Source organism: Eleutherodactylus coqui, chromosome 8 (assembly GCF_035609145.1).
Source record: "Eleutherodactylus coqui strain aEleCoq1 chromosome 8, aEleCoq1.hap1, whole genome shotgun sequence".
NCBI classification, from domain to species: domain Eukaryota; kingdom Metazoa; phylum Chordata; class Amphibia; order Anura; family Eleutherodactylidae; genus Eleutherodactylus; species Eleutherodactylus coqui.
Window position 1 is genome coordinate 22,867,211 of NC_089844.1, and position 12,462 is coordinate 22,879,672.

The 12,462-nt window shown below is 49.1% G+C and overlaps 1 protein-coding gene across 1 annotated transcript in view; it reads left to right on the top strand.

Annotated features, from left to right (window-relative positions):
* Nucleotides 1-3,395: 3,395 nt before the first annotated feature.
* LMLN (leishmanolysin like peptidase) overlaps nt 3,396-12,462 on the top strand; it is a 64,656-nt gene continuing 55,589 nt past the window's right edge. The window contains exons 1-2 of the mRNA XM_066575288.1: nt 3,396-3,566; nt 4,714-4,811. Of these exons, the coding sequence (XP_066431385.1) occupies nt 3,429-3,566; nt 4,714-4,811 (236 nt within the window). The 5' untranslated portion in view covers nt 3,396-3,428. The remainder of the gene's footprint in view (nt 3,567-4,713; nt 4,812-12,462) is intronic.

The following is a 12,462-nucleotide window of genomic DNA, read 5'->3' on the forward strand; positions in this document are numbered from 1 at the left end:
CCGTGCGTACCTGTGCACAGTACTAGTATTGTAACATTACCCTAGAGTGAGAAGAGAGGCTCCTGGTGGTAGTTTTAATCTACACATCTACATTGACGCCATAGGACAGCCAACGGGGGTACCTGACGACTTTAAAGCTAGAGACCAAGTTAAAGCTGGGTTCGAGTCCATTTTTCCGATCATTACGGTAAATAAAATGTTGACTGGATTAATTATATTTATTATAATCAGCAGCGGTTTATAAATTATACTAGGAATGCCTTACAGGGACTAGCCGACTAATTAGGACCTACCTTGACTATGACTTTTCAAAATAGAATGGCCTTAGATATGATTTTAGCTGAAAATCGGGGGTGTCTGTAAGATGATAGGGAAAACTTGTTGTACCTACATCCCAGACAACACGGGACCCACAGGTAAAGACACAGTTGCCTTTAAGAAGCTGACCGCACTATCGGAAGAACTAAAAAGAGCTGACCCTTGGAACCAGTATTTTTTATGGATGAGTGGGTGGCAAAGGATCCTGGCTCAGAGAGGCGTCGCTGTTGTATGTGCACTGATTATCTTTTCCGTTCTAGTCTGCTGTGTTATCCCCTGTGTCAGTGAAACCTGTGAAACTGCCGCTTGAAAAGCCGCTCCCACAATGAGTTTGCTGGATGCATCCCCAGAAGGAGTGGATAAGTCCTACATTCCCTTGAAGACCCTAAATCCAATCTACAACGCGCTCCAGTTATAGGGTCACCTGGAGAGGACTATAAAAAATTACCAGGGAAAGTTAGAGAATAGACATTTCAAGGGGGGATTGGAGTAGACATGATTAATTAGCGTAAAATGTCTATTGATCTGTATAAACTAGATGTGTTACACAGCTGTAGTGATTTAACTCTGTAGAGGTTAATGGCCGCATTATTTCATTATGGTAATTGCTGGACAATGGCATGGTGAAAGATGTGTTCTATAACATTAGCCTAATACAAAGCTCCTCTGCAGCCCCTGACCTAAATTACATTGGTATGAAGTAAGACTAAAGGTATATTTATCTTGGGTGTTTCCCCAGCCCTCCCCCACCCTCAACTTCTGAGACAAAGAAGCTGATTTTTGCCTGACCACATGTTGAGGAGACAAAGGTGTCACTGGACTTGAGAAAGGCATGGGGAGGGGAGAGGGATTTTATATGGCTCAACAAATGAAAATACAATATTTTATTGCTGTAATATGTTATACGCCCATAAAGGGCAGTTATTATGTGGATCAATAAAAGAAGTGCTGGGATTGTTTTCATCACCAGAACTCTTTGTAAGCTTAAAACTGTACATGTGCTTCAGTTGGAGTTCTTACATCAGTATAGCAGAGTTTTGCAATTAGGAAACTACAGAATACCCCAGAACCTGCTGGAGAAATTGGGTTCTAGATCATTCTCCACTCACGGACGGAAAATCACAGCATGCTGCGAATTGCCGTGATTCTCCGCGGTCAGCCTGTCAGATAGGCTCATCGCAGAGATTCGTCTGCTGGCTCCTGCTCCCGGGGCGATGGCTCACGATTTGGCAACGCCCATGGACAGGCAGCCTAAATGTGTGCCCATTGTGCACTTACCGTGCACTCGTCTTCCACCGCTGAGTTCTGCTCAGCATAAAATTCGTTGTCCCTGATAAGAGGGACCGCATGCTGCGCTCTCCATGGGCAGCACTGATAACATTGTATGCAGCCGGCAGCCCGCGGAGAACAAAAGCAATATATTTAAAGAACACACGGCCCGCTGTTCTCTAAATACATGCAAATGAAGCTAGTTAGCTACTAATCGGCCGAATAGCCCATTAGTACCTAATGCGAAATAATCGCTCAAAACTATCCGTTTTTTGACGAATTTTGAGCCGTCGTCTTTGCGTGTAAATGGGCCTATTGTGTTAAAAAGTTAATCTTACAACCTTTAACTAACCTTTTTTTGGCGGCGGAAATTCGGAACTTTGTTATGGGGTCCCTGAAGTTAGATGTACGCCCCTAATATAGTAGGTCAGGAGTCCCTGAACCACCTGTGCATATTTATGAAGGCAGCAGCAGCATGGCAGGTGTCCGTGACTGGTGACACAATACAGGGGGCGGTGGTGCCTAGCGCCATAATATAAGAATGGTGGCCGTCAGGTATAACTTTTTCATATGAAATATTAGAGGTGACATCATCAGTATTTTTTCGTGACCAAGGTGGCAACCCGAGCGTCCATGAGTGTCCTTCTTACGTCTTCAAAAAAATGGACATTTCTCCATGCTTACGCACTCGGCATACGCTCTGTATTCGGTCTCCTTTTTTTTACCCTGTAGGTCATCCGTTTTTCACGTCTGCAAGAAAAATCGTGAATCAAGCCAAAATCTTTTTTCTGCATCTCTTTTTAAAAAGACGCACAGCACATGGGAGGCGTCGAGTGCCGTCCGTTTTTTTCCTATCCCCAGTGACTCGAATGGCTGAGTGTCGTTCGTTAAACGGTTCAGAGTCGTTCATGCGATTGTTTCTCACGCAGTCCTAGTCCGTGTGAAGAAGCGTGACTGCGTGCGTCGCCATAGTAACTAATACGGACTACAGAATAATAAACCCCTCCCAGCGCGCCGGAGGCCGCGGTCACAGCGGCGACTTTTGATTTTCTTCAGTGAAAAAAATTCCCATGCTTGCATTCGCTTAAAGTCAAGCCTGAGGCTGGGAAAGAGCGCGGACGTTAGACTGACCGCTGTGAGCGCAGACTTACTCATAAGACGAGGCTATTACACCGGAGGCGGCGAGCGGAGGAGTCCGCGGTGCGACGCCGCGCTGCGTAATGCGTTTCTCTTCCCTCCTGGGTGCCCGTGACTGCAGTCACTGACCAGCCGGACCGGGTGTTATGGTGGCCGGGTGTTATGGTGGCCGGGTGTTATGGTGGCCGGGTGGCCGCAGCTTCCCGGAGTGAACAACAATAATTTTTTTCCGGTGTCCGTGAGAAATATCCGTGAATTTCCTTTGCAGCTGCGGTTCTTCAGCGGTCGTTACGGGTGTAACTACAGTGAATGCCGGGAACGAGGCCCCATCGGCAGCTGATATATATATATATATATATATATACACGGGGAGCAGTTATAGTATTTATCATTATTGTGGGTTTTCTTGTGACAGGAAATAAATGTTGGCTTTTCATGATTAGTGGACAAATTGCCGGGGAAAATGAAAGCTTCCAGTTGGGCACCTGCAGGTGGCCGCTCGGTTTATACACACATCCCGCCGCTGTATACAGCCACTGCTGACGTCACCGTTACCTCAGGACTCTCGGCCGCGGCGCGCGCTCCCTTCACTGAGGGACCAGCTGTTTTCGCGCCTATGCGGTTGCCATAGAGACCGGTCACGTGATGCCGGAAGCTGCTGGTGACGTCACGTCGTCCCGGTAACAAAGGTCGGATGGGGTAAAATGGCTGCGAAAGGAGCCCGAAGTGGAGAAACCCGCAGCTCCCCGGCCTCCCTGCTCACCCTGGCGGCCCTGATCGTCCTGTCCTTCCCCTCACAGGCCTCCAGCACGTGCCGGCATCGAGTACCGGGGCCCGAGGAGGTGAGGCGATTGGGACCCCCCCCCCCCCCCCCCCCAAAAAAAAAAGTATTTCCAGTGCTACACAGCGCCCCCCATCATTCAGTTACCCCATCACTTGTTGACCCCCTTACCCCCAGTGGTGCCCCCTACCTTCCTAGTCTCCTGTGTGATTGCAGATATGATCCCTTTAATGCCTCCTGCCCACAGCCGGGCCGGATTAGGACTGCAAGATATTGCAGCAGAATCGGACCCGGCGCCCCCAGAGGCCCCATACTCCCCTCTCCGGACCCGCTGCGAGTGTCTCATCCGGCATGCTGGCGGTGACGCGGATTCCCGGAGTACTCCCACTGTGCCCGCTGCAGAAGCATCGCGGGACGGACGGCTTCCATTGACTGTAACAGAAGCCGTCCGCGCAATTTTCCGCACAGAATAGAACGTGCTGCGATTCTCCCCGCAGCTGATTTCCGCTGGTGGGCAGGAGAGAATCATTTAGCACAGCCTGTCTTTACTCCACTCTGGGCCAAACCATTTTTCATATTACCTTATCCCCGTCACGTGGTACAGTCCGCCCAGGTCATTTGGGGGTCCTCAGTCACTTTGTTCACTCCTGTTACTTGAAGCCCCCATGACTCAGTACCGATCCTTGTCATGCAGTGCCCCCCGAACCTCCATCATCTGGATAATTACCCCAGACACTGGGTGCCCCACTATTACTTGGTGGCATTCCCTTCCCTCCTGTCACTTGTTTATATTCCCCACCTGGTTTCCTGGTGCCCCCTGATCACTTGGCAATCACTCTGTGCCCCCTATCCCTGTCACTTGGTGCAGTCAGCCCAGGTCATTCAGGGGCCCTCAGTCACTCAGTACCATCCTCATTACCCCGGGTCCCCGGACCTCCAGTAATCTGTGCCCCCCGCTCGCTTGTCCCTTATTTGCCACCCCTGTCACCCAGCAGTCCCCCATCAGTCGGTGACCCCCGTCACTTGTGCTTGTATATAAGGGGTTTCCCTCAGGTGCCGAGATGATGGCGGCTGATGGTTGGTGTTATTCAGCAGACAGACTACAGCTCCGTGGACTGTAATCACCACTAGTCAGACCGCGGCAACTAATTTCTGGGAGGGGGGTTTGCCCGGCCCCTGGCTCACCTTTTTGTACTTTGTGTTCCCAGGTCATCTACAAGGTTTCTCAGAAGACAAACCACGTCTTCAAGAGGCAGGCGGAGGAGCAGCTGCGGATGAAGATTGTATATGACGGCAGCATTGACGAGTGAGTGCCGGGGCGAGAATGGACGCTTATCACTCCGGATTGTTCTCTACGTAGATGCCCTTGCCGCCTTATATTAGATCACACCCACCTGATGCCAGTGTGGGGGCACATGGGGCTCACCTGATGCCAGTGTGGGGGCACATGGGGCTCACCTGATGCCAGTGTGGGGGCACATGGGGCTCACCTGATGCCAGTGTGGGGGCACATGGGGCTCACCCGATGCCAGTGTGGGGGCACATGGGGCTCACCCGATGCCAGTGTGGGGGCACATGGGGCTCACCCGATGCCAGTGTGGGGGCACATGGGGCTCACCCGATGCCAGTGTGGGGGCACATGGGGCTCACCCGATGCCAGTGTGGGGGCACATGGGGCTCACCCGATGCCAGTGTGGGGGCACATGGGGCTCACCGGGTGCCAGTGTGGGGGCACATGGGGCTCACCGGGTGCCAGTGTGGGGGCACATGGGGCTCACCGGGTGCCAGTGTGGGGGCACATGGGGCTCACCGGGTGCCAGTGTGGGGGCACATGGGGCTCACCGGGTGCCAGTGTGGGGGCACATGGGGCTCACCGGGTGCCAGTGTGGGGGCACATGGGGCTCACCGGGTGCCAGTGTGGGGGCACATGGGGCTCACCGGGTGCCAGTGTGGGGGCACATGGGGCTCACCGGGTGCCAGTGTGGGGGCACATGGGGCTCACCGGGTGCCAGTGTGGGGGCACATGGGGCTCACCGGGTGCCAGTGTGGGGGCACATGGGGCTCACCTGGGGTTTCCTGGACATTAAAAAAAAAAAAAAATTATACAGGCTTAAAATGAGTTGAATTCTCACCTATCCCAGCAGCTCCCCGTCCAGCGCTGCAGCCCCGGTGCCCGCCACATGGAACCTAGAAGAAGCAGCGCCGTTCATTGTGCATGTGACCGCTCGGTCAGTCACAGGCATCAGTGGTGATTCTTCCACGGCCGATGAAGCCTGTATCTGGCTGAGCGGTCACATACACCATGAACATCACGTGACCCCCGCCGCTTGTTCTGGGGTTCGTGCGGCGGTCACCGGGGCTGCAGCGCAGGCAAGTATTTAATTTCTCTTCATTTTAACCCTGTATTATTTTTGTTACATGTCCTGGATAATCCCTTTCACCTTTCGCTGCACCTTTGGGCTCATTCACACAGGCGTATTTCCCTGCATAACACCTGGTGAATTAATGCAATGGAAGTCTTTGGACTTTCATTCTTCCATTCACACTTGCGTTGGAGCTGCGAGGGGACATCCGTATAGAACACAGGAGAAATAAACTGCAGCATGCTCTATTTCACTGTGTTTCATACGGAGCCCTTAAGGGCTATGTAATGCAATGTTTGTGAATGCACAGAGCGGGGAATTAAAAAAAATAGTCACCCTGCGCATGTCTGTGACATCAGAATCCTGAGCATGCGCAGTGCCTATCGCAGCCTGTCCACGATCTCTGCTGGCAAGACTCACAGCGTTGTGCTTATACGCTGGTGTGAATGAGCCCTTACATGTACAGCACTGATTACCGGGGCTCTGAGGTCTCCTTCTCACAGCCGTGGGCATAAAATGCTGCATGCATCACTCAGCGTTTTACCACCATGCGAGCTGGAGTTGAGCCGACTATCGCTGCGTATGACAGTGATTGTGCACTGCACAAGACTACATATCTCGCAGACACGGTCATGCACTAAGTGAATAGTCTCTTTTTTTTTTTTTTAATTCCCCGCCCCGTGTCTCGTAGCAGCGTTGCGTACGCAGTGTGTTGCATATATGCAGCGTTTAAAATGCAACCCATAGAGAACATGTTGTGTTCTTTTTCACACACGTATTATCCGCAATGTTTATATGCAAATGTGAATGGACCAATGCAGATCTATGTGATGTACTTTCATTGACACCATTCACTGCGTATGGTCCGGTTAAATCCCACTTGTGGGAATGAGCCCCGAGACAAGTGTCACACGGCTGAGAAATTTGCACGAGATTTGAGAGTTACAAGATGCACAAATCTCGTGCAAATATAAACTGCATTCTTTTGAATAGTCATATACATGAGCGATGTTTCCCACATTGCTGCGCGAGAAAAAAAGCGCTGCATGTCCTATCTTTTTGCATTCCGCAGAACGCGTCTCCTATTGTTTTCAGGGCGATAGTAAAACTCCTCGCACATTGAAAATAATGAGAAGCACTTGCCGATCTAACGCGGCTTTCAGCCGTCCGGAGGAGCGCTGGTTTACTGAAGTGATAGGACGCGTTTTTGCCAGACAGAAGCGCCTTGCATCAGCGTGAATCAGCCCGTGTGTACGTAACCTGACTGAGGAGCAGGGGGGCTTGGCTCTGCCTAACCCTGTGACATATTTTCTAGCCTCCCAGATACAAGACCTTAGCGGGGGGAAATCGGAAGAAATAGAAGTTATAAGCTATCAGATCCTAAAAAAGTACTTTATTAGAACGCACTTGTTCGCAGCCCTGGAAACGCATCGCCGTAAGTGTAACGCCGAATCTCTCCACACAGATTACTTTATATATAAAATTTGGGGGATTACAGAATATATCCCCGATTCTGATTGAATCATCCCGTGTAAACGAATGCAGCAACTGAACGAGAATTGTTTAGTTTGTGCACGCAGAGAGCTGAACAAGGTGTCATTCAGTGTAAATAGTAGCCATTCACCTTTGAATGAAGGTCTGCTTACTGTGAATGGAGGCTACGGGGAGAGAATGCTGCCCGGCCCGCTCCACCTCCATGCCGTCAGCGCTGTGAGCGATGCCAGCGATACTAACTCCTGTGTAAGGTCAGGCTCACACGGGTGGATTTCAATTGCGGAATCCGTGATTGGCATTTGCGCAGAAGAGCCGCGACAAAACAGGCATTGAAAAGCAGGTACTTTCGCTATTTCATTCACACTCAGATATATGAATTGCGTATTCCGTGAGCAGAAGAAGAATCGCAGCATGCGATTTGCCACTGACTCTGCGCGGAAGGCTCCCATTGAAGTCAATGCAGGCCGTCCGACCCACAGCCTATACACAATTAACATTGCATATGGGCTGCAGGTACCCGCGTCATCGCTTAGCTACGGCGCGAGAAATGCAAACATTGGGGGAAGAAAACTGTACAGCGCATGACCAACCGCGAGCCTCCACAGTCATCCGCATTACAGAAAAAACAGGTATGCAGGGTCACCAGCCGGGCTCACAGCCGGAATTCGCTGCTTGCTTACCGCATGCGGAATCCAGTCCGCCCGTGTGAGCCCAGCCTTGCGGTACATGGGACGTACGTCGGGCGTTAGCGTTAAATCTGTTTAAGAACAGATTAAGCACTGGCTACCCAGGTGAAGGTGTTTTTGTTTGTTTTATGTTTAACCCTTTCCAATCCAATTTCCCTGCCACCCGCACCCTCCACCAGCTCTTATTTATTACTCAATTTTTTGAAAATGAAATATTAATTAGTATACATATGCCGAAGAGACCTCTGATGGACCTCGCTGCTGCGTAGTGTTAGGAACATGCATCGGACCTCGCCCGACATGGGAGCTACGCATGGAAATCTCAATGTCAGACGTGGTCCAACATTGGATTGGAAAGGGTTGAAAAAGACAACTTCTAATAAAAAATCATTTAATTTTAAAAATGTCCTCAAAAATAGGACAAATGACATCAAGTTCATTTTGCAAAAAAACAAGCCCCTTGGAGCTCCGACGGTGGTGTAAAGAAATATATATATATATATATATATATTTATTTATTTATTTATATTTCTGGCTGTTTCAATGCAGGAACTGTTCTGGATTACGATTTTCTCCAGCAGGCTTTGGGGTATTTTGCCGCTTCCGAATTGTATCGTGTGCACACATCGTGGAGCAAATTAGACACAAGCTATCAGCCTCATATCCAAAATGGCTCTCTGCCCAGAAACAGCCAGACAGGACCTTTTATTGTACAGACACACAATGGGCGTGCAACAGGTTACATCAGTAACATATAGGATTCTCATTTGTCGGATCATATAGAATCCCCCCTCCTTCCTGCCCACCTTCTCTCAAGTCCAATGTATAAGCAAGTCTTTGTCTCACAAACATGTGCTCGAACCTGAAAGTGAAAGTAGATATCTCTTTGTTGAAGAAGATCCTGTGTGGGGGATGGGGAGGACTAGGAAAACACTCAAGATGAACACATAAGCAGTAACATAACACTGTGATTCAACTCTTTCCTTATGCAGCAGAGTTTCACATTAGGCTGAAGTCACAAAACACACATAATCCGTCTAGTGCAAATCGATAGACATTTTATACTAATTAATTATCATGTCTATCACAATCCCCCCTTAAAATGTCTATCCTCTAACTCTCTATCTAATTTTCACAGTTCTCTGCGCATGAGCCTATAACTGGAGTGCGTTGAAGGTTCGTTTTAGAGTCTTCAAGGGGGTGTAGGACTTGTCCACTCCTTCTGGGGATGCATCCAGCAAACTCATGGTGGGAGCGGCTTTTCCAGCATCAGTTTCACAGGTCTCTCTGACACAGAGGATAACACAGCAGACTAGAACAGAAAATATAATCAGTTCACATACAACAGCGACGCCCGCCTGTGCCAGGATCCTTTACCACCCACTCATCCATGGCGAGTGCTGGTCCCAAAAGTTAGCTCTTTTTAGTTAGTGCGGTCAGCTTCTTAATGGCAACTGCGTCTTTACCCGCGGGTCACGTGTCGTCTAGGATGTAGGTACAACAAGTCTCCCCTATCATCTTACAGACACTCCCCTTTTTAGCTAAAGTCATATCTAAGGCCATTCTATTCTGAAAAGTCATAGTCGAGGTAGGTCCTATTGGTCGACTAGTCCCTATAAGGCGTCTCTAGTATAATTTATAAACCGCTGCTAATTATAAAAAACATAATTAATCCAATCAACGTTTATTTACCATAATGACCAGGAAAATGGACTTGAATCTAGTTTTAACTTGGTCTCTAATTTTTAAAACTTGTCAGGTACCCCCCTTGGCTATCCTATGATGTCAATGTACACGTGTAGATCAAAACTACCACCAGGGGTCTCTCTTCTCGCTCTAGCATAATGTTACAATACTAGTAGCGTGCACAGGTACGCATGGCGTGGGACTCCCTAATCTTCACCCACACCAATGTCCCTCCTGGAGATAGTCCTAATGGTGAACACGTCCAGGTCGCCTCACCCTTGCGTCAGGGTTTTCCCACTGCCCGTAAGTCCCTACTCCTAGGAGGGGGGGATCCCTACCTCACCTCAGAGGGAGGCCATGGATTCCCTGGGCTCATTTCCGGGCATCCATACCCTCTATCTGTACAAGTTAACACCCCACAGGGTGTGCCCTCGCCGGAACCTAAGGTCTTCTGCACTATCCCTTGGCAAATGGGAATTCCACTGACAATCCATCTTAGGAGATCGGGGCAGGCGCAGTACTAGTACATTTCTCCTTTTCTTTGGTAGCGTATGTGTTTGGCATTATCGGAACTGGCTCTTCATCTTTTTTAAACAAGGGAAATATTGGTGAGTTCCCCAAAAATCTCCCTCTACCCTGCCTAATTGCCTGGCAGGTGTAGTTTCCAGGGTAGTCAGTAATACTCTCTCTGGTGCAAAACACTTAGGTAGTTATAGAGTATTCCTTCTTCCATTTCTCACGGACAGTGTAATTAGCGGAAATGTTCGTGAAGAGACTAATAAACCACTCTTCAGCATCTACAGGGAGATTTGGGGGGACCATCCCCGAGTGTGGTCGGGCACTACCGCACACGCAACAGTTAGACTTGTTGCTCCTGTTAGCATTGTACCTCATCAACTCCAACCAGAGATTCTGGTCAGAGTAGCCAGTCACTACTGTCAAGGTGTCCTCAAAGGGAGGGTCGGCTATGATCATCATGTTCGTCAAGGTCTTTATCTTACGGCGGAGGGGGTTAATTATGGGCACGGGACTAAGTGAAGGCTTCCATTCAGCTGCATCTACCATACCCCTTATTTTAAACTTCCCTAAGGGATCTGTCCTCCCGTACCGGTATGTCCCCAGACTATAAGTCCCTCCGTCCCCCGGGCTTGGATCTCCCATGGTTAATGTAAAAACCGCATTAAAACCAAGCAACATACTAAGTTCAGCCTTCCAATACCTGCTGTCCTTATTATTCTCAAGGAGGGTTATACGACTAATTAGGGATTTCCCGCTCCTATCTTTCTTATTTAAGGCACTTCGCGGTTTATAGGACCAGTCTATTCCTGTGTTACATCCCACTAATCCCCAATAACGGCAGTCTTCTCCCCAGACGTTATCAGTGGCGCGAACATATTGTATTCCCCGGGTATATAAGTCATATAACCAGCTGGACTGAGCTAAATCTGGCCTGCGGTGGGATCTTGCGCCTAGACACGGGACCACAGTACAATAGTCGAAGGAATATGCGGCTACTTGAGCATTGGACGAGTTATACCAGAAGGTAACCATACCCCCATATTCTTCCGACTAAGGATTCCAGTTGCCACCCTCCTCTCTCACTAGCCCTAACCAGAGTAATGTCTTTGGCACAACTAAGACTGGTCTCCCGGATCTGAAGCTTTCTTACAGTATGAAGCATGGATCCATGTAAGTCTTTCGGCTAGTTTCACAGCTGTGGCAGTAGTCAGAAGCACCTGGTAGGGGCCATCAAATCGGGGCTCAGGAGGGTGCTTCCTGGGGAACTTCTTGATGCGCACCCAATCCCCAGGCTGCAAGATGTGTCCCAGTGTCTGCCTCTAAGTCTGGAAGAGAACACCTGTGCATAGGCTTTGGTTAGTTCTCACATACTCAGTCAACACATCAGATTGTAATTGTAACCACTGAGGATAGTAACGACCTAGCCTTGGGGCTAGCCCAAACAATCTCGTAGGGAGATAATATATAATTCCCCCTGGGTTCATATCTAACACTGTATAAGGCTATTGGATGACAGTCTTTCCAAAGTGGCGTCATTTTTAAGTGTCTTACTTTTTAGCGTGCCACTACGTCTCTCCACCTTTACTCTACTCTAAAGATGGTAGAGTATGTAAAAGGCCTGGGATACACCAGAGCAGACATGACATGCTACATTCACCTGCGAAGTTTATACCTCTGTCTGACTCTGAATCACTTCTGGTACCCCATATTCACAGTTTACCTTGTTCATGAGCTTCTTTGCGGTTACCTACTTGTTTGCCTTGGTAACAGGGTCAGCCTCCAACCTGCAAAGACATCAACAACAACAAGCACGTATTCATACTTCCCAACAAGTGGGAGCTGAACGTAGTCAATTTGCAATCCCTGAAATGGGTAGAGTGGTCCCGGCAAGTGTGATGTGGCAAATTTACTTCTGCCCTGACTCACCTATGGCATAGATCATGCTAAACCGGACAAATGATGCAGCAGCTACAGAGAACCCAGAAGTCGCCCATCGTCTTTCAAGCGTCGTCGTTATTGCTGGTTTACTAGGTGGGTCTTTCCGTCCATCAGCTGGGCCATCATGGGATACAGGAACTGTGGTGGGCAAGTGCTGTTGACTGTTCACCACACGCTGTCCTGTTTCTGCTGCTCCCATATTAGTCCATTTATTCTTTCCTTCCTTGCTGGCTTGTAACTGTAAAAGTCTTTTAGCATATCAAAGTCCAAA